This window comes from Eptesicus fuscus, chromosome 12, assembly GCF_027574615.1.
Source record: "Eptesicus fuscus isolate TK198812 chromosome 12, DD_ASM_mEF_20220401, whole genome shotgun sequence".
Taxonomy (NCBI): domain Eukaryota; kingdom Metazoa; phylum Chordata; class Mammalia; order Chiroptera; family Vespertilionidae; genus Eptesicus; species Eptesicus fuscus.
Window position 1 is genome coordinate 35800940 of NC_072484.1, and position 23032 is coordinate 35823971.

At 43.2% G+C, this 23032-nt stretch overlaps 1 protein-coding gene across 5 annotated transcripts in view; it reads left to right on the forward strand.

Moving 5' to 3' along the window:
• Window positions 1–23032, forward strand: part of PHF20 (PHD finger protein 20) — a 122052-nt gene that overhangs the window by 25078 nt on the left and 73942 nt on the right. For all 5 annotated transcript variants that reach the window (XM_008149663.3, XM_054723645.1, XM_028157820.2 and 2 more), the window contains exons 3-4: window positions 18553–18724; window positions 20071–20155. In XM_008149663.3, the coding sequence (XP_008147885.2) occupies window positions 18553–18724; window positions 20071–20155 (257 nt within the window). The remainder of the gene's footprint in view (window positions 1–18552; window positions 18725–20070; window positions 20156–23032) is intronic.

The following is a 23032-nucleotide window of genomic DNA, read 5'->3' on the forward strand; positions in this document are numbered from 1 at the left end:
CTTTGTATTGCTTATTCAGAATCCTAGCTTTTCTCTCACCTTTGTATACTGCTGTAACAGGATACAGAATACCTAATATTATACTTCTGTTAAACTAACAATAGCAATGGCAACTAACATTTAATCAGCATGATGCTGATTGCTTTAATTGCTTTACTTGAGCTTTCTCATTTAAACCCCCATACCAAACCCATTTGGACCTGAAGCACAGAGGTAAAATGACTTGTTCAAGGCACAAATTAATTACTAATGAGTCTAAGACTTATTTAGTTCTCCTTGATGACAGTGTTCTGTGTATCTTCCAGAATTTATTTGTAAGTCAATCAAGCCAACTTTTCTTAAATTATAGGATCCCAAAGAAATCATGTAATTAGGATTTTAATTTTTTAAAGGAAGTTTGTAAAATATAAATTTGGATTTTCCATGGAGATCATTAGTTCTTAAAGCAGTTTATCTCACCATACAGACTGTGGATAGTGATAAGAATCCGTGCTCTAATTTTGGACCTACCAGTTTGGGGGGAACTTTCTATATATCCTTTTCCTATTCTATAGGCAGAGTAATCCTGCCTGCACTCTTTATCTCCAGGGTTCTGTAGGTGCACTGTTTAACATGTGAGAAGCTACAGTTTCCTATTAATGATGCTTGATGAATAGAATGGAAGCTGCTTGTTCTGGGGCCTTCTTCGCCTCCTTCCTGTCATCTGTCAGGAGCACACCATCTGCCCTGAACAGTAGGCCTGGCCTTCCCTGTTCTTGATCTGAACATAGTGATGAAAAAAGCTCCTTTTGTTTATTGCTTTCCTGACTCTTTGGTACATTTCCACTACTTTGTTTCCATTTAAGTTGATCATAATCGCCTTCTATTTCTTTCACAAAGGATTTTAAAATCTGTGTTTCATAATGTCCTTAGCTCTCTTTTCTATTTCTTTTTCATTAGGATTATTTGCACCCATCAAGTTTGAGTTCCTGGTTCATATTTCTTCACTTCTTATATCATCTTTCCCCCCCAGTAGTCTTTTATTTCTGAGCTCTCCACATACATGAGTATCTGCTGTGAGTCAGGCATAGTGCTAGGCACTGTGGAAATGAAGAAAAATCTAGAGGCCAATGGGGTATTTGGCTTTGGCTTTTAGCATTGCCAGCCAAGGACTGTTAATCATAGAGTCCCATGCTTATGTTTGTAGTAATAATAGCTCACAGTTAGTGATTTACTCTGTGCCAGGCATCTAAAGGCTTTACATGTTAAACCCCATTTAATTCTCACAACACTATGAGGTGGTACTTTTATTATTACCAATTTATATATTAGGAAACAGAGGCACAGAACAGTTAAGTAAGTTGCCCAACTAATAATTAGTGGGTTTGAGATTTGAATTCAGGTAATCTGGCTTTTGAGCCCATGCTGTGTTCTATACCCGGATGGAGAATAAAGTCCCAGAAATTAATTATATCATGAGGTGATATTTACACATGTAAACATCCCAGGGGAAGAACAATTAATTTCACATGTGGGAATTTTAGAAGGCTTTACGAAGATGACTTGATGCCAAGTCATTCATTCAGTGCTAGATGCTAGAGATAGAGTAGTGGTTAGGATAGACATAGACCCTGTTCTTTAGGAGCTGACATTTCAATAGATAGACCATAAACAAACAGATTAATACCTGTAAGGTTAGGTGGTGAGAGGAATAAGTACTGATAAGTAGATAGAGAGTGACACTGTGTATGAGGGGTGGTTTTTTCTTTTTCTTTTCTTTTTTTTTTTTTTTTTTATATAGAGGATATTTAAGGATGGTGTGTCTGACAAGGAGACATTTGAGTGGAGATCTGAAGTGAGGGAGTGATCCAGGTTAGGGAAAGAAAATTCCAAGCAGAGGCAGCCAAGCACAGAATGCTAGGTAAGTTCAAGCAATAGAAGGAGGGTAAGGAGTATGGGGTTAGAGATAGGAGAGGAGTCCATAAATGTTAGGAGAAGCCACATCGGCTCTAATAGAGGGTTTGGACTTTATTTTAAATGTAATAGGAAGTCATGAAAGATTTTAAACAGGGAAGTGACATGATCTGATTTCAGTTACTAAAAGTGGTTGTGGTTATTGTGTGTGGAATATGCTGTAGGCAGGCATGGGCGGAAATAGGGAGTATAGTAAGGACTCTTTTATAGTCCAAATTAAAGGTGGATTAAACTAAAAAGCAGTGGTAGAGATGATGAAAAGTGATCAGAGTCTGGGTATTTTTTTGAAGATACAGTTGACAAACTTACTGATGTTGTGAGAGACAGAAGAGTCAAGGATGACTCCAGGGGCTTTTGATCTAAGTACTAGAAGAATTACTATTTGCTAGTAATGGGAAAATTAGCAGCTTGGTTTTGCATATATTAATTACAGGATTCCTTTTATTTTTTTAAGGTATATTTTTATTGATTTCAGAGAGGAAGGGAGAGGGAGTGAGAGGTAGAAACATCAGTGATGAGAGAGAATCATCGATTGGCCTTCTTGAGCCAGCAACCCGGGCACGTGCCCTGACAGGGAGTCGAACCGTGACTTCTTGGTTCATAAATTGATGCTTAATCATTGAGCCATGCCAGCTGGGCAGTATGGGGTTCTGTTTAGATAATCAAGTGGAGATGTTGAGCAGATGGTTGAATGACTGAGTCAAGCATTTATGAGCTCTGGGTTAGAGATAGAAATTTGGGAGATGGCAGTGAGTATATGGGATTAAAAGAAAAAGATCTTATGTTGAAGAGCAGCTTTAGGTTCACAGTAAAACTGAGCAGAAAATAGAATTCCCATCCCTTGCCCTCACACATACATAGCCTTCCCCACTATCAACATCCTTCACCAAAGTGGTATCTTTGTTATAATCAATGAACCTACATTGAGATGTCATCATCATCCGAAGTCCATAGTTTACATTAGGGTTCACTTTTGGTGTATATTCTGTGGGTTTTGACAAATGTATAAAGACATGTATCCACTATATATACAGAATAGTTTCACTGCCCTAAAATTCCTCTGTGATTTGCCTCTTCTTTCCCTAACCTCTGGCAGTCACTGATCTTTTTACTACCTCTATATATATATATTTTTTACTTTTTAATTTCTTTATTGATTAAGGTGTCACATATTTGTCCTCATCCCCCCATTCCCATCCCACACCCCTCCCCACGGATGCCCCAACCCCCTGTTGAACTTAACCGTTGGATAGGCTCATATGCATGCACACAAGTCCTTTGGTTGATCTCTCCCCCCTCCTCCCAACCTCCCCTATCCTCCCTCTGAGGCCCGATAGTCCGATCGATGCCTCCTTGTTTCTGGTTCTGTTCTTGTTCCTCAGTCTATGTTGTTCATCATTTCCCCTAGATGAGCGAGATCATATGTCACTAGATATATACTTATAAGAACTGAATGTGAGACGAGCAATAATAGTTATGCTGACAGGCAAATGAATCAGTCTGTAGTGAGTTTCTTTCTGGACCAACAGTTCTTTTGAGACCCAATTTCAATGTCCACCAGTTCCTTATGTGTACATGTCAGCACTGACCCCTCAGCTCTGAATGGTGGACAAATGGTGGTAACAGAGGTCCGACTCCCTCTGGTTTGGTCTCGGCCGGACCCAGGGGCACGGCTTCACCCGGACTAAGGGGAACATGGCCTCACCCAGACCCAAGGGGCGTGTGGCCTCACCCGGGCCCGGGACCCAGCCTCACCCGGATGGATCCAGGGGCACACGGCCTCACCCGGACCCAGGATCCGGCTTCACCCGTACCCAGGGGCGCAAGGCCTCACCCGGACCCAGGGGCACATGGCCTCACCCGGGCCCAGGGACCCAGCCTCATCCGGGTCCAGTGGCGCGTGGTCTCACCCGGACCCAGGGGCGCGTGGCCTTACCCTGGCCCAGGGACCCAGCCTCACCCGGGACCAGGGGCGCAAGGCCTCACCTGGACCCAGGGGCGCGTGGCCTCACCCGGGCCCAGGGACCCAGCCACACCCGGGTCCAGGGCGCGTGGCCTCACCCGGACCCAGGGGCGCGTGGCCTCTCCCAGACCCAGGGTACCTCTATATTTTTGCCTTTTCCATAATGTCATCTAATTGGACATTATTACAGTTTGTAGCCTTTTTGGTTTGGCTTCTTTCATTTAGTACTATTCATTGAAGATTTCTTCATGTCTTTTCATGGCTCGATAGCTCATTTCTTTTTAGTCCTAAATAATATTTTATTGTCTCATATATCACTGTTTATCTGTTCACCTACTGAAAGACATTTGGTTGCTTCCAAGTTTTGGTAACTAGGAATAAAGCTGCTATAAACATCTATGTGCAGGTTTTTATGTGGACATAAGTTTTTAACTCTTTTGGGTAAATACTAAGCAATGTGATTGCTGAATCCTATGGTAAAAGTATGTTTAGTTCTGTAAGAAACTGCTAAACTGTCTTTCAAAGTGGCCTATCATTTTGCATTCCCACCATCTATGAATGTAATTTCCTGTTGCTCCACATTCTCACCAGTATTTGGTGTTATCAGTATTTTGAATTTTGGCCATTATAATAGACTAAGTAGCACTGCACATGAATCCATGTGCCAGTAGCTCTCTGTGGGGCCTGGCCGCTCTGCGCCCGCTGCCCAGAGGCTCCCCCGGGGCCCAGAGGCCCATCCGCAGCTGGGCGTGGAATGCTTGCCTCATCGCCATGGCGACGAAGCAAGCATTCCGCCAGGCCTCTAATGCTGCCCGCTCTTAGCGGCTGCCCCCCTGGGACTGGGGGACTCCGGAAGGGCTGAGAGGACTGGGCGCCGCCACCTTTGTGACGGAGTGATGGTTAATTTGCATACTACCCTTTTATTAGATAGGATATGCAGTGGTCTTTCATTGTTATTTAAATTTGCAATTTCCTACCCTGGCCAGTTTGGCTCAGTGGTTTGGTCAGCCCGCCGACTGAAGGGTCTTGGGTTCAATTCCCAGTCAAGGGCATGTACCTTGTTGCAGGTTCTCTAGCTGCAGTAGGGGCATGTGTGGGAGACAAACTAGTGGATGTGTCTCTCTCATATCGATGTTTCTATTTCTCTCTCCCCCCCCCTCCTACCCTCCCACTCTCTCTAGAAACTGATGGAAAAAATATCCTCGGGTGAGGATTAAAATAAATAAATAAATAAATTTACAGTTTCCTAGTGAAATGTGATGTTGAATATCTTTTTTTTTTTTTATGTTGAATATCTTTTTATACACTTATTTGCCATCTGTATATTTTTTTTTCTGAGGTGTCTACTAATGTCTTTTGCCCATTTTTTCATTGTTTGGTTGTTATTGTTGTTGGTTGTTTTCTTTTTGTTGAAGTTTTAAGAGTTCTTTGTATATTTTGGATAACAGTTTTTTAAATCAGGTGTATCTTTAACAATTACTGCATATGGGATTTCAGGCCATGAGACTGGATGAGCTCATCTAGGGCTGCACTGTCCAAAAAACCATATTGGAGGGAGGAGATCTAGAAAGTTTCCATTGAGAAGGCTCTATGGAACAGCACTGATCTATGGAGTCAGTATACATAAAAAAGAGGACAGAGAAAAAAAAAAAAAAAAGAGGACAGAGCCCTAGAGCCTTCTAGTGTTTAGACATTAGCAGATGAAGAGGAGCCAGCAAAAGAGGCTTGGAAGGAGTAACAATTGAGGCAGGAGGAAATCCATGAGGAGGGTGTCCAGAGGCCAAGTGAGAAGTGTTCCAAGGAGCAGGGAGTGATCACTTCAATCTTGTGATGCTGATGGGTCAGATAAGATGAGAATTGAGTGACTGTTGTTATGGATGACCTTGACAAGAGTTGTTTTAATGGAGTTGTGGGAACAATAGCCTGATTGGCATGAGTGCAAGGAAAAAAATGGGAGAGGAGAGACTGTAGAGTGGTACACAGGTAGAGGAATTGGCCATTGATGGGAGCAGATAGTTCATTTATTATAAAGGGAAGGGGGAAGCTGGGTATAGGTAGAGATGAAGGTTGACTGGTAGAGTTGGTGATGGGAGCATGTGTTTTTGTATTTTTAAATTTAAGTATAATTTACATAGCTGTAAAATTCACTCTTTTCATGTACAGTTCTTTGAGGCTTGCCTAACTCATACAGACATGTATGCACCACCACAATAAAAATGTAGAGCACTTTAAAAAAAATACATTTTTATTGATTTTTAGAGACAGAGGGATTTTCTCTCCTCTTCCCTCTGTCTTATAAGAGAGAGAGAGAGAGAGAGAGAGAGAGAGAGAGAGAAATATTGATGATCGATCGGCTGCCTCCTGTACAGCTCCCATTGGGGATTGAGCCTGCAACTCAGGCATGTGCCCTGACCGGGAATCAAACCGTGACCTCCTTGTTCATAGATTGACTCTCAACCATTGAGCATCACTGGCTAGGCAGCTTGTGCCCTTTTGACATACTCCCATCATTATTATGTGTGTGTTGTTTTTTTTTTTAACCACAAAATATTTATTTTATGTTGACCACTAAAATTAAATAAGGGAAGCATGTTTGCATCATCTATAAATGCTCAACATCACTAGTCATCAGAGAGATATAAATTAAAACTACAATGAGATACCACCTCACACCTGTCAGAATGCTTACCTATAACAACACTGTTCTCTTCTTGAAAATGCATACAAAATGCATAAACATTTTAAAAAATTCCTTATTGTTTAAAGTATTACATATAGTATTGCATATGTCTCATTTTCCCTCCATTGACCTCTCCCTGGCCACCCCCATCCTCCCATGTCCTCACCCCCTGGTGTCTGTGTCCATTGGTTATGCTCATATGCATGCATACAAGTCCTTTGGTTAATCTCTTTTTTTAAAAAAAAATTTTAAATTTCTTTATTGATTAAGGTGTCACATATTTGTCCTCAGCCCCCCATTCCCATCCCCACCCCTCCCCACGGATGCCCCCACCCCCCTGTTGTCCCCAACCATTGGTGAGGCTTGTATGCATGCACACAAGTCCTTTGATTGATCTCTCCCCCCTACCCCCACCCTCTCCTACCCTCCCTCTGAGGCCCGACAGTCCGATCGATGCCTCCTTGTTTCTGGGTCTGTTCTTGTTCATCAGTCTATGTTGTTCATCATTTCCTCTAGATGAGTGAGATCATGTGTTACTAGAAATCTAATCTAATAATAGACAAATATGCAAATTGACCGCACCTTCGCTACACCCAAGCCACGCCCACCAGCCAAGCCACGCCCACCAACCAATCAGGACGAGTATGCAAATTGCCCCAACAAAGATGGCGGCTAATTTGCATATCAAGACAGTGTCAAAAGAAGCCAAGAGCTGCAAAGGGGAGTAAAGCTTCGAAGAAGCAAGCAAGCCAGGGGGGCGGGGGGAGGAGAAGGGAGGAGCGAAGTCAGGGCCGTAGGCGAAGGGAAACGAAGGCGGGCTGGAGGAGAAGGCGGGGCCGGCGGCAAGGGCGGAGCGGAGGCGGGGCCGGGGCCGAAGGGAAACGCGGGCGGGCTGGAGGAGAAGGCAGGAGAAGGCGAGGCGGGCAGCAAGGGCGGGGCGGAGGCGGGGCCGGGGGCGAAGGGAAACGCGGGCGGGCTGGAGGAGAAGGCGAGGCGGGCGGCAAGGGCGGGGCGGAGGCGGGGCCGAGGGCGAAGGGAAACGCGGGCGGGCCGGAGGAGAAGGCGAGGCGGGCAGCAAGGGAGGAACGGAGGCGGGGTAGAGTGCAGCAGGAAATCCCATTGCAGGAATTTTCCTGCAACGGGAAAGCTAGTATACTTATAAGAACCGAATGTGAGACGAGCAATAATAGTTATGCTGACAGGCAAATGAATCAGTCTGTAGTAAGTTTCTTTCTGGACCAACAGTTCTTTTGAGACCCAATTTCAATGTCCACCAGTTCCTTATGTGTACATATCGGCACTGACTTTTCAGCTCTGGATGGTGGACAAATGGTGGTAATGCAGGTCTGACTCCCTCTGGTTTGGTCTCGCCCGGGCCCAGGGGCGCGGCTTCACCCGGACTCAGGGGCGCGCGGCCTCACCCGGACCTGGGACCCAGCATCACCTGGGCCCCGGGGCGCGTGGCCTCACCCTGACCCAGGTGTGCGTGGCCTCACCCGGTCCCGGGATCCAGCCTCACCCGGACCCAGGGGCGCGTGGCCTCTCCTGGACCCAGGGGCGCGGCCTCACCTGGACCCTGGACCTAGCCTCACCCGGATCCAGGGGCGCACGGCCTCACCCGGACCCGGGATCCAGCTTCACCCTGACCTGGGACCCAGCCTCACCTGGATCCAGTGGCGCACGGCCTCACCCGGACCCGGGATCCAGCTACACCCGGACCCAGGGGCGCTTGGCCTCACCCGGACCCGGGATCCAGCTTCACCCGGACCCAGGTGCGCGTGGCCTCACCCAGACCCCGGGGCGCGTGGCCTCTCTCGGACCCAGGGGCGCATGGTCTCGCCCGGACCTGGGGTGCACCCCTTTGTGGGCTGTGTGTACAGTCTTGTTGTAGTTAAGCCTTGATTGTTGTTGGTATCACTAGGAGGAATTGACCTCCAGGCCAATTGGCTGTGAGAATCAGCTGTGTCTATAATGAGAGAACTTCTGTGCTGGAGATACCCTTATGAGACAAGACTTGCAAAAGCCTCTGTGCTCAGCTTGGATGGGGCAGAAAGGACTGGCAACTGAGTACACAGTTGCCTCCATACTTCTTCATCTCCTCTGATTCTCAGTGTGCTTTTCTCTTTCCTTCTAGTTGTAGAATTTCCACTCAGCCAGCCTTCCTGTGGTTCTGGATGATGTCCGTTTTGTCATTTAGTTGTAGTTTTGAAGTGGTTGTGCGAGACAGCAATTTCAGGTGTTTACGTATGCCGCCATCTTGGTTTCTCAGTCACCAAGTATTTATTGCGTGTCTCTATATCAGACCCTTTGCCAGTACTAATAGAAGGGTATAGAGGTTGCCTGATGACTGTCAGTTGTTGGAGAGAAATGATTGTGGTAAAGAGGAGAAATGAATTCAAGACATTTCCTGAGTTAGAAGTGTCAGATGTGGATTAATGGAAGTGGTGAAGGGATAAGGAAAGAGTTAAGACATCCAGAACAGCACAGTTTTTCTGCAGCTTAATAGTTAGCCCTTTGTTTGTCATTAAATACAACTTTCATCCCTATCCCCTCTCCAACAAAGGCTAGGGATGGCTTGGAATGTTATTTTTGTGCATAGAAGTCTTTTTGCTTTTGGTGTGTGCTCTGAACCAGGAATGGAGGCACAATCTAATTTCTGCCATATGTTTGCAGAAAAGCTATTTATATAGGGAAAAATCTGGAAGCAGCCTGAGTGTCCAACCCATAGGGGGAAAGTTTATGCAAATTCTGGCCTGGCCACCAAGTACACTATTAGGTGGTTAAGATAAAATACACCTGGGTGGATGTGCATCACTTATAAGAATATTTACCTGTGAAGTCAAATTAAGAGTAGAAGGCTCTTCCCTGGGTTTAGAGTCAGGTTTGGATACTGATCTTGGTTACATCTTCCTAGTTACTCTATTTGAGCCTCCACTTCCACAAATGTAAAATGGCTACAGTGATAATGACTTCTTAAGTCCTCATAGGATTATGGTAAAGATCCAGTGGTCCACGGTATTGGGAAAATTGGACAGATACATGCAAAAAAAAAATGAAACTAGACCACCAATGTATACCATACATAAGAATAAACTCAAAATGGATAAAATATTTAAAATATAAGTCGTGAAATCATAAAAATGTTAGAAGAAACTATAGGCAGCAAAATCTGAGACATCTCTTTTTTTTTTTTAATATATTTTATTGATTTTTCACAGAGAGGAAGGGAGAGGGATAGAGAGCTAGAAACATCAATGAGAGAGAAACATCGACCAGCTGCCTCCTGCACGCCCCCTACCGGGGATGTGCCCGCAACCAATGTACATGCCCTCGACCGGAATCGAACCCGGGACCTTCCAGTCCGCAGACCGACGCTCTATGCACTGAGCCAAACCGGTTTCGGCCTGAGACATCTCTTGTAGCAATATGTTTACCGATACATCTCCTAGGGCTGTGGTCAGCAAACTGCAGCTCGCGAGCCACATGCGGCTCTTTGGCCCCTTGAGTGTGGCTCTTCCACAAAATACCACGGCCTGGGCGAGTCTGTTTTGAAGAAGTGGCGTTAGAAGAAGTTTAAGTTTAAAAAATTTGGCTCTCAAAAGAAATTTCAATCGTTGTACTGTTGATATTTGGCTCTGTTGACTAATGAGTTTGCCGACCACTGGCCTAGGGCAAAGGAAACTAAGGAGAAAATAAGCAAATGGAACTACATCAAAATAAAAAGTTTTTGCACAGCAAAAGAAACCATCAACAAATGAAAAGATAGCCCACTGCATGGGAGAACATATTTGCCAATGATACATTTGATAAGGGGTTAATTTCCAAAATATATAGGGAACTCCTACAACTTAACTAAAGGAAGACAAACAATCGAATTAAAAATGGGGCAAAGAACCTAAATAGACATTTTTCCAAGGTAACTAGTTTTTTAAATTTTTACTTATTAATTTTTTTTTCTAGAGAGAGAGAGAAAGAGAGGCATAGGGAGATAGGGAGGGAGGGACGGGGGGGGGAGAGAGAGAGAGAGAGAGAGAGAGGGAGAGAAAGAGAGAGAGAGAATTTGTTGTTCCACTTACCTACTTATTTATATTTTCATTTGTTCATTTTTTATGTGTCCTTACTGGGGATTAAACCCACAACCTTGGTGTATTGGGACAATGTTCTAACCAACTGAGCTACTCAGCCAAGGCTGTAAGTAGCTAGTGTTATTAGTTTCTGTCTATCCCACCAGTGTTTCTTTATTTAAATGCAACCAGATAAGCCTGTATATTATTTTATTAAAAAAATTTAATCCTCACTCGAAGACAGTTTTCATTGATTTTTAGAGAGAGGGGAAAAGGGGAAAGATAGAGAGAAAGAGAGAGGGAGAGAGAAACAGTTGCCTGCTGCCCACATGCAGCATAACCATGGCTGGGGATCGAACTCAAAACCTAGATATGTGTCCTGACTGGGAATCAAACCCATGACCTTTCAGTGTATGGGACAATACTCCACACTGGCCAGGGCCTATATACTCTTATTTTCCTCTTTTGTAACACAAAAGGTATAAGATATACATTCTTCTGTAGTTTGCCTTTTTTTTAAAAAATAATATATTTTATTGATTTTTTACAGAGAGGAAAGGAGAGGGATAGAGAGTTAGAAACATTGATGAGAGAGGAACATCGATCAGCTGCCTCCCGCACACCTCCACTGGGGATGTGTCCGCAACCAAGGTACATGTCCTTCATCGGAATCGAACCTAGGACCTTTCAGTCCACAGGCCAACGCTCTATCCCCTGAACCAAACCGGTCAGGGCTGTAGCTTGCCTTTTAAAAGTTAATTTGTATTGGAAATTTTCCTATATCAATTCATAGAGTGTATTCTCAGTTTTTTTTGCATAACATTGTATTTTGTGGATCTGCCCGGCAGCATATAAACCCAATAACCATGAAGCTATTGACTGATATCTGCCCACTAAATACTTTTCAAAACTTTAAATTTAAGTTTACTTATTTTGTTCTGGTCATTTTTTCTTTTGGTGTACGGAATGATGCTCCAACCATCTGAGCCACACCGGCCAGGGCTGATCATTTTTTCTTAATGGTTAGAGCATTGGCCCATGGACAAAAGGGTTTGATTCCTGGTCAAGGGCATATACCTCCGTTGTAGGTTTGATCCCAGCCACAATTGGGGCGCATGCAGGAGGCAACCAATAGATGTGTCTCTCTCATGTCGATGTTTCTTTCGCTTGCTCTCTCTCCCCCCTTCCCTCCCTCCCTCCCTTCCTCCCTCCTTCCCTACCTTCCTCCCTTCCTCCCTTCCTTCCTCCCTTCTTCCCTCTCCCCCTACTTCCCTCCCTTCCGCTCTGTCTGAAAATCAATGGAAAAAATATCCTCAGGTGAGATTAAAAAATAAATAAGAGTATGTTAAAAACTGAGCTTATTTATTGTATTTATGCACATGTATTATGTAATTAAATACTTATAAAAATCTAAAAAAGTAAAAGTCTCTTGGCCATTCCCAATCCCTCTCCCCTCCCCAGAGCTAACTTTTGTTATCAGTCTGGTGTTCAATATCTGCTTCTTTCTGGCTAATATTTCCATTAGAAATGTCATTCCCAGCTGTAATGTTATTTTGGAAACTAGAGTCTCATCAGTGGCTGTTACACAGCTTAAGTTGGAAACTCCCCCTCCCCACACACTTTTTTCTCTGTACAGATTCCAAGATTCCATTCTTTTAAAAAAAAATTATACACATTCCATTCTTGTCTTCTCTTTTGTTAATCTTGTTGCATCCTCTCCAGCTCCCCTACGGTTGTCCAGATATTTAGATTGAATCTGATGAAACTAATATTTTTGTAGGTAAAAAGTAGTAGATTATCAGCAGTTTCATGTGATTCACCCTAATAGTTTTAAAGCTTATTTGGTTCATGTGTCTTGTTTTCCTTAAGGGCAGGGGCCAGAACACCATTCCTTTCAAGACCTAAAATTGATTGGTCCAAAGTCACTTAATAAAAGTTCTGTTGACTAATGATTTGAGCTGTTCTCAGGGCAACTAGCAAGTGATTCATCAGGTTTTACTGGGTTGATCTCCTTTTTTTTTTTTTTTTTCTAGAGAAAAATTCTCTTTTTTAAAAACAATCTTTATTGTTGAAAGTATTACATAGGTCCTCCTCCCTCCCCCCTTAACCTCTACCGGCCCGCTCCCATCCTCTCTGCCCCGCCCCCCCTACTCCCCAGGCCCTCACCACCCCATTGTCTGTGTCCATGGGTTATGCATATATGCATACAAGTTCATTGGTTGATCTCTTCCCCCCTCCCCTCCCTTACCTTCCCTCTGAGGTTAAACATTACTGGGTTGATCTCTAAGATCAACTGTCTTTCTCTTTTCTCTGAAATGCAGTTGGACTTCTTCATCCTCCATGAGTGACTTGCATCATTGTTACACTTTAGAGAAGTAAGGAGAACACTTTCTCCTTAGGAGACCTTGGTGATCCCTTGGTTACTGTTGATCCTCCTAGAGTGTTTTGTGTAGTCTGCAGATAGTGTGCTGCCTATGCACTGTGAAGTTTTTTGAGGAAGGAAGAATCTTTAGGCTAGCTGAGGGCCCAGAGGTTCTTCAGACTCTGTATGCAGCAGAGTTGCTAGCCTAGGAATTTGGAGTTGATTCTATGGATCCAGCCTTGGCTGAGTAGCTCAGTTGATTAGAGCATTGTCCCAATACACCAAGGTTGTGGGTTTGATCCCCAGTAAGGGCACATAGAACAGCAGTCACCAACTGGTGCTCCGTGGACCAGTTTGAAAGATTGGCGACCGCTGACATAGAAGACACTGACCAGTGCAAGTTCAAAAGAATTTGGGGTTTGTCCTGAGGTTGCCACCTTATAATTTACCAAATAAGGATATTAAAATAAGTGTATAATTATATGCTTTTTATAGTTAATACATGCTTATGGTACATTCAAAACATAGAAAAGGTTATACATTGAATAAAATAAGTCTCATACTTCCTCTTCAGTTTCTTAACTATCCAGTTCCCCTTCCAAGAGGCAAACCGGGTTGCTTGATCATCCTTCCAGAGATAGCCCACACAATTAAAACAGGTACAAATGTATTGGGATCTCTCCATTCCCCCAAAGAAATAGTAGTGCATTCATAACCGTTTTGAATCGATTCCCCCCTCCACTTTTCTTTAAAAAAAAAAAATTTTTTATTGATATTTTACAGAGAGGAAGGGAGAGGTATAGAGAGCTAGAAACATCCATGAGAGAGAAAAAATCGATCAGCTGCCTCCCGCACACTCCCCACTGGGTATGTGCCCGCAACCAAGGTACATGCCCTTGACCGGAATCGAACCTGGTACCCTTGAGTCCACAGGCTGATGCTCTATCCACAGAGCCAAACCGGTTAGGGCCCCCCTCCACTTTTCTTAGAAATCTTTTAAAATCAGTCATAGAGAGCTGCCTAATTTTTTTAAATGGCTGCATAAAATTAGTTAGGGTATTAAAACCAGTTACCATTGTTTTAATTAAAAATATATTTAAGTACCAAGAAGTTAGGAAGAATGTGATTTTTGTATAAAGAAAAATTCTGTAAATTATATAAATTTAGTTCTGTGAAAAATTAATTTTATGCATTGGTCCAAAGACCTGTGATAGTAAACCATTTACCTTTTGCACTCGGATATTGAGTGTGACTCGACATGGTTAGCATCGGTAGCAGCTCGAGAAAAAAGCAAGCGAGTGCAAAGGGTTAAAGAAAGGGGATTTTAATAGGCAGGTTGTGTTGTTGTAGGGAGGCTCACTAGTCTTTGGTAGGCTAAATAGAGCAGGAGAAATATAATTGAGATATCCATGTCCTTCTCCCTATTTTACAGAGAGGAAACCTCTTTTGTCTCCCACAATTGTACTACTCAGTTCATCAGATCTTACAATTAGCCGTTCTCCTGTCAAGACATCTTGTATTTATAGCAACTTTATGTCAGTTGGATTGGAGTAGGGAAACTAGTTTCAGAGCTGTTTAACCCCTTCTGTTAATATTTTTTGAGCAATTAATATATGTATAGTACCATTAGGAATTTTGAAAAGCATATCCTTTTAGTCCTGTGTGAGAAATACCCACATGAAGAAATGGGGGCCTAAACTTGGATAGTGACTGAAATTGAAATGGTAGCTGGAGTTTGAGAGCCTTGGGATTGGAGAATTGACAGGACATGTGACTTTGGGGAAGAATAGGAAGAGTTGCATTCATATGCTGAACACATTGAATGCCCAGTACCTGCAGCCTACTGTGATAGATTAACATCAAGCAAACTGCTTTAAAGCATACTAGTGTAATATTGAAGAGGACATAGCATACAGACAAAAGCAGCAGGCCTATTCACTTAGGTAGCACTTATTTGTTAGTACAGCGATGCTAGATACAGGAAAGTAAATGATGCAAATCCAAGTTGCAGGGAGGGAATATTGGTAGAATCTAAATTTTCTCAACCTAGATTAGCAGTCTATACTAATAGTAGACAAATATGTAAATTGACCGCACCACTGTGATGCCCACAGCCAATCAGGAGTGAGTATGCAAATTAACCCAACAAAGATGTTGGGCCTTTGGGCAGTGTGCATGCGCACAGGTGCCGAGCAGCCAGGGGCGGGGCAGGACGCCCGCAGTGTCGCCATAGCGGTGATGTGGGCGTTCCTGCCTTCTGGCTGCTCGGGGCCTATGTGCGCAGGTGCCGAGTGGCGGCGGGTGGGGCACACTCACCCTCCGCGTAGCCGGGGTGATGTGGTGGGTATCCCTGGGATCCCGCCCGCTTTGAGCCTGTGGCCAGTGTGCGTGCACTGGTGCTGAGCGGCCAGGGTCCCGGGGACACCACTGGAGTGTCCGGTCCTGTCAGCCCGGCCTGGGGGTGGCTGGAGTTCGCAGTCCACTTGGTTTGTGCAGCCCCTGGACCAGAAGTGGAAACCAAGAGCGCGGGGAGCACCAGGAATGCTGGGAATCGTAGTTTTGGTGGCAGATGCATTGCTGGATCTCCTAGACCAGTGATGGGCAACCTTTTGAGCTTGGTGTGTCAAACTTCGCCAAAAAACTGAGCATAACTCGGGTACTGTGTCACTTTGAGGAAAAAACATTATTTCGCGATATTTATAGTTTAAATAACATAAATATATAATTGTTATATATAATTGTATTTAATAAACCAAAAACTAAATATTTAGTGCTGACACACGTGTCATAGGTTCGCCATCACTGTCCTAGACACTAGAGCAAAGTGAGCCTGGAGCAAGTTACTGTTGTGGGTGGGGGATGGAGGGAAAGCAAAGGTGAGAGACATGAGTAAAGTCACAGTGTCGAGGAAAAATTAAAGGGAAGATATACTGCAATTTCTAGGAAATCTCCACCAATGGAGCAAAGAAGAAAAAAAAAAGACCTCTATTATTCTGTGAGCACCAAACCAAACTGGGTTGGGGTCTCAGACAATTAGCTCATATGATTGCAAAGACAGACAGAAACTCCTGGATTGGAGAGGGCTCCCCTGAGGGTTCCCAGATTGGAGAGGGTACAGATCGGGCTGAGGGACGCCCCCTCCCCCCCCCTCCCCCCGCTTCCCTGTGCAGGAATCTTCATGCGCTGGGCCCCTAGTCTGATTATATAAGAGAACAATTGCATGCAATATTTTATTTTATTTTATTTTTTTTATTTTATTATTTTTTTATATTTTTTTATTTTTAACCATTTATTTATTTTTGGAATGAGTAATACATTTATACGGTTGAAAAAAATCAAAAAGTATTAAAAGACATACTACAAAAAGTCTCCCTCTCACTTTTGCCCCTCCCATACCCAATTCCTCCCTTGTATCCATCAGGTTTAAATGCTGGAAACAGAAACTACTCTGGGTACTTTAGCTACAAAAGGGATTAACACAAGAAATTGGATACTTATAAATTGTTGGGTTGGAGGAGTAGGGTCTAAGGAGGCTCCCTTAAATTATAAGTCTGAGGGACCCACCACTGAAACTGTGATCTGGAGGTCAGGAAGTTACTACTGCTACTGCCAACCCCCCACCACTGCTGCTTGACCGACCCAGGAAGCTAGTGACTAGACATTAGCCCCTTGCTACTACAGACTAGCACATCAGCATCACCTGGGAGCTTGTTTAAATATCTTAGGCCCTAGCTCCACCTACTGAATCAGAATCTGCATTTTATGATTTTTTATAAATATATTTTTATTGATTTCAAAGAGGATGGGAGAGGGTGAGAGAGAGAATCATCAGTTGGCTGCCTCCTGCACCTCTACACTGGGGATCAAGCCCACAACCTGGGCATATACCCTGATCGACTGGGAATTGAACCGTGACCCCCTGGTTCATAGGTTCACACACAACCACTGAACCACGCTGGCTGGGCCTGATGATATGTATTACAAGAAAGTTTGAGAGGCCTTGCACTGGAGCTTTAGCCCTGGCCACTATAGTTGCCTCTAAACCCACCGTCTCCATGACCTTGATTGCCAGTTCTTTTTTTGTTTTTAATGTTTTATTGATTTTAGAGAGAGGAAGAGAGAGGGGGAGGGAGAGAAACATCAATTGGCTGCCTTCTGTATGCCAGTGGAGCCTGCAACCCACTCATGTGCCCTGACCGGGAATTGAACTGGCAACCTCTTGGTGCATTTGGTGTGTGGGATGACACTCAACCAACTGAGCCACACCGGCCAGGCTTGATTGCCAATTGTAAGGGAGTCAGGGAAATATAGTTATTGGTTTTCCCAACTCTCAGTCTAGAAGAAGAATGGAAAAGAGATTGAAAGAGTTCATCTACTGAACTGACCATACGTATACAAGTAACCATTGTTAGTTTGTTGTATATCTTCTTAACTATTTTATGTATATTTAAGCATATATGAATATATTTATTTTCATTTTTAAAAAAATAGTAATAACTTATCATACACAGTATTCTGTACCTTGCTCTTTTCATTTAATATTTCATCTTGGGAGAACTTTCTGTGTCATGACAGAACCATCTTGTTCTTTTTTTTTTTTAATATATTTATTTTATTGATTTTTTACAGAGAGGAAGGGAGAGGTATAGAGAGTTAGAAACATCAATGGGAGAGAAACATCGATCAGCTGCCTCCTGCACACCCCCTCCTGGGGATGTGCCTGCAACCAAGGTACATGCCCTTGACCGGAATCGAACCTGGGACCCTTCAGTCCACAGGCCGACACTCTGTCCACTAAGCCAAACCAGTTAGGGCCATCTTGTTTTTTTTAACAACTGCATGGTATTCCACTCTAAGAATTGCAAAATTCTTAAAATTGAGACTGTCTCGCCCTAGCCAGTTTGGCTTAGCGGATAGAGCGTCAGCCTGTGGACTGAAGAGTCCTGGGTTCGATTCTGGTCAAGGGCACATGCCTGGGCTGCAGGCTTGATCCCCAGTAGGGGGTGTGTAGGAGGCAGCTGATCAATGACTCTCATCATTGATGTTTCTCTCTCTCTCTCCCTCTCCCTTCCTCTCTGAAATCAATACAAATATATTTTAAAAAAAATTGAGACTGTCTAATACAATCTGGGTTGCATGGTCATTCTAATTTATTGGGACATGTGAAATGTAATTTAGTTCTTAAATGTTTACTTCCTGTTTCTTTTGTGTCCAGGTCTTGTGTATCTGGCATCTTGTATAATTTACATTACAACCCAGTGTGCTGTGTATCCTTCCTCCACTTCACATGAGGGAACTTTGTAAAGTTAATTTAATAGTTCATAACTAAGGCATATCAAGGTTGGGATTTGAACCCCATGCCTGTTAGCCTCCATAATTTGTGATTGGACACCATTATGTAGACCCTCTAAATGATAGCTTTATTTAGTACTTTGGTAACCTGTTCCTTTGGAAAGAGATTTGGAAGGGTACTGTTTTAGATATTTTGGGTGGGTATTTACAGGCATTTCAATTTTCTTTTCTGACTTAGGTATCCAGCTCACATAGAAGATATTGACTACGAAGAAGGAAAAGTACTTATCCATTTCAAGCGTTGGAACCATCGTTATGATGAGTGGTTCTGCTGGGACAGTCCTTATTTACGCCCTTTAGAGAAAATACAGCTGAGAAAAGAAGGCTTACACGAAGAGGAAGGATGTTCTGTGAGTAATAGATCTGGGAAGTTCTATAATGAACTGGATCAGAACCCAATGAGCTGGATCAGTAGCAGCTGGGAATAAATTTTTATTTGGGCCTGTAGTTGCAACCCTGAAATCCCCAGGGCATCCGGGGCTCTTGAAGAATCCCAGTTGTCATCTGCTTGAATGATGTTATTGATGTGACAGCTCATAGACTAACTTTGTTGAAACCTCACTGATGATGAACGGGGACCCTAAATCTCTTTTACACCACTGTATACCTTTGGTTCATTTATTAAGCTGATCTACTGTTTGAGCACGTATTAAGCAATCGTTCCATGTGAAGTACTATGTTAGCTTCATATTAAGGTCTTTTTAAAAAAAACATGTTTTTAGATTTTTTAGAGAGAGAGGAAGGGAGAGGGAGAGAGGCATAGAAACATCTATGAGAAAGAAACACCAATCAGCTGCCTTCTGCACATCCATTCCCTATTGGGGATTAAGCCCACAACCCAGGTATGTGCCCTGACTGGAATCGAACCAGTGCTCTCTAGGTGCATGGGACAACACTCAACCAACTGAGCCATATACTGTCTGGGCCATATTAAGATCTTTTATAAGCCCTTGAAAAACTTGGACTTGACTAGACTCTGTTTTTGATAAATTCCATCACTATGCTTGGCACTTTCACCGATTTCAGAATGAAGGAATGAGGTATTAGTTTTGAGTTTTTTTGAAAACGATATTGAGGCATCTGTAGAGATCCTGCTGCCTTTGGATCTGACTCAGCTCTGGATTGTTTTCCATTTTAACCCTGACCAGGGAACTTGAACTCTTGCTAAGGCGCCCTCCTCTCCCTCCCCCTCCCCATTTAGAATTGTTCACTGTTGTCCAATTTAATTGCTCAATATGTATTCTACAAAATGCATCAGTGCAAACTGTCTACTGGGAAAAGAGTATAAAATATTAAAGGTGAATGGGTATTCCTTTGGCAAATGTCCCTTTCAACATGTGGGTTTAGGTGGCATGAATGTTTCTTCCTTCAAAATGAAGTAGCCTCCTTCCTTCTAGCTTGTATACTGGGTATATTCCCTGATGATCCTGAACTCTTAGAGTCACTGTCAAGGGTAGGATAGGGTTATCATTAGTGCTATGCTGCATTTCCCACACCTCCTAGGATGGGAAAAGTCTTGTGTCCAGCCCTTTTGTTTTGACTCCTGGTGCTGAACAGTGAAAATATCTTCCTTCATCCCAGTAGCCATCTCCCTTTCCCACTCTTGTAAATTCCAACCTTTTATGAATTCTGGTACCATGTGTGTCCTGTGAAATTGAATTAGTAACAGGATCTTTTGTTTTTTAATGTTTTTTAGGAATTTCAAATAAATGAGCAAGTCCTTGCTTGCTGGTCTGATTGTCGTTTTTATCCAGCCAAAGTCACCGCTGTTAACAAGGATGGTAAGGCATTTGGGTTGTAACATTAATGATTTAGAGGGGAGTTTTATATATTAGGGTTTGATAGTATGTTTTCAGTATGTATTTATTGCTTAGGAATCCTATCTCTTCAAGTTAACCATTGTGTCAGGAGTTAGGAAGAAATTACAAATGGAGAGAAAGCTGGGTTAAATAGGGGAGTTTGATTCATTGCTTTCTAAATTTAAAAAAATATATATTTTACTAGAGGCCCGGTGCACGAAATTCATGCATGAGGGCAGGGGAGGGTGTCCCTCAGCCCAGCCTGCACCCTCTCTAATCTGGGACTCCTCGAGGGATGTCCGACTGCCCGTTTAAGCCCGATCCCAGTCGGGCCTAAAGGGCCAGTCGGACATCCCTCTCACAATCTAGGACTGCTGGCTCCCAACTGCTCGCCTGCCTGCCTTCCTGATTGCCCCTAACCGCTTCTGCCTGCCAGCCTGATCACCCCCTAACCACTCCCATGCCAGCCTGATTGATGCCTAACTGCTCCCCTGCCAGCCTGTTTGCCCCCAACTTCCCTCCTCTGCTGGCCTGGTCACCCCTAACTGCCCTCCCTTGCAGGCCTGGTCCCTCCCAACTGCCCTCTCCTGCTGGCCATCTTGTGGTGGCCATCTTGTGTCCACATGGGGGCAGGATCTTTGACCACATGGGGGCAGCCATCTTGTTTGTTGGAGTGATGGTCAATCTGCATATTACTCTTTTATTAGATAGGATTGATTTTTTACAGAGAGGAAGGGAGAGGGATAGAGAGTTAGAAACATTGATGAGAGAGTAACATCAATCAGCTGCCTCCTGCACACCTCCTCCTGGGGATGTGCCCGCAACCAAGGTACATGCCCTTGACCGGAATCGAACCTGGGACCCTTCAGTCTGCAGGCCGATGCTCTACCCACTGAGCCAAACCGGTTAGGGCTGCTTTCTAAATTTTAGTCGTTATTTTCTAAAATAGTCATGGTTCATCTGTCACTCTGCTGGGAAGTGTATAGATTCTTGCTGTCTAGGCGTTCCTAATATAATTGATAAAATAAGTCCCTAATATTCCTTTTGCTTACTTGTGAATAGCCTAGAAGTGAACGCCAACAAACATTCCTTTTTTAAAAAAAATTTTTTGAGAACTCTTTAATCTTTTATTTTTCTTTTTAAAAAAAATTCTTTGTTGAAAGTATTACAAACATTTCTTAAAATGTGCTTTGTGGATGTAAGGTAATTAAGGATAGTCTGTAATGTCAGAGTTGCTAGTTGAAATTGGGATGCTCGGATTTAGAGCACTGAGTTGGGATGCCTTTGTCAGAGTTTGAACATCTGAGGAGTCAGGACAAGGACTATGCCCATAGAGGTTCATTTTGCTAGTACAAAGGCAAGAGGAGGGAGATAGTATGTATAGTCAGCATCCTGACATTCAGTCAACAGACTTTGGGTTCAAGTGACATATTTTTTTAGCTTTTTCTACCAGGATATTTATGATTTGTCCATGATCTGTGTAATGAATATTTAGGGTGGTCCAGGCCTTTTAGTACTACTGTTATGGGTGACTATAAGGCCAACTTGACTTTTCATTCCATGACATTATTACTCTGCTAAATGCTGAACCTTGGGCTGGCTGATCAAGAAGTTTTTAACATGAGAATAGGGTGAAATGGTAAAAAAATGAATATTCATTTCCATGAAGCAGAATTTTTAGTTTCTCTATTGCTACATTCACCCCCCCTCCCCCCGCCAGCTATTACAACACTGTGGGTTAATAGATGTAGGTTTATTTATGTGCCACATATACGTTATCCTAAAGCACAGCCCTCAGGCCTCCAAAGCAGGGTTATATCTCCTAAGTTGCACAAGAATTATTAATCCTCTAGTTTATGATTGATTAAGAATTTTTGGGTAGTTCCTTGTTTCCTTAAATTACATTTATAAGCTTGTGTTCAAAATAAAATCCCATTACTATTTTTTATATGTATCCCATTAACCTAAAGACTTATTATTTATTTTTTGTTGTTGTTAAGCCTCCATTGATCTCTAGAGAGAGTGTAAGGGAGGGAAGGAGAGAGAAAGCTAGAGAGAGAAACATCGATGTGAGAGAGAAACATCGGTTGGTTGCCTCCCACACTGACTGGGCCCTGGGATCGAACCTTCAACCCAGGTACATGACCGGGAATCAAACCCAAGAACCTTCGGTGTAACCACTGAACCACACAGGCCAGGGCCAAAAACTTATTTTAAAAGGAAGCTGATATGTTATTAAATTGCCTCAGATCCTTTTAGTAAAAGACATAGTTTATATTTTTAGTCTCATTTTCAAGTTTAATAATTTTTTCTGCTTTTACTGTATTTAAATCATGATATGAAATACAGGTGTTCTTCATGTACATAGAAGTGTTCTTGAAAGTCTATTATGTTGATTTATGCTGTTAAAGTCATATTTCTCCCCAGAATAATATCCTTTAAAGTGTTTTCCCCTTGGGTAAATGGCTGCCCCTTAGGTCAAATGAAAGTTGTGGTTAGTAACATGGGTAACTCCGTAGGTCGGAGATCGGTAGCAGAAAGGAAGCAACATATCACTTTTGTTTCAGTGATATCTCAGAGTCGCATGGAGGACAGAAATGGGGTGAAAAAGATTGATTGGATGAGGGAGCGGCAAAGGAGGAGCAAATTGAGGAAGAGGCATTGGGGAACTCTGGGAGCTGTCTCACAGAGGGATGGGGAGGGTTGTCTTGGTGGAGCCAGTAAAGGCATTAGGAACCTACTTGCATCTAATATTTGGAGGGCTCAGAGTTTGGCATCACAGATTTAAAAAAATAAAAAGACCTAGATTGAGGCAGAATGAGGTGTTGAGATAGAGCCACCAGGAGGAGGCAGGGCAGG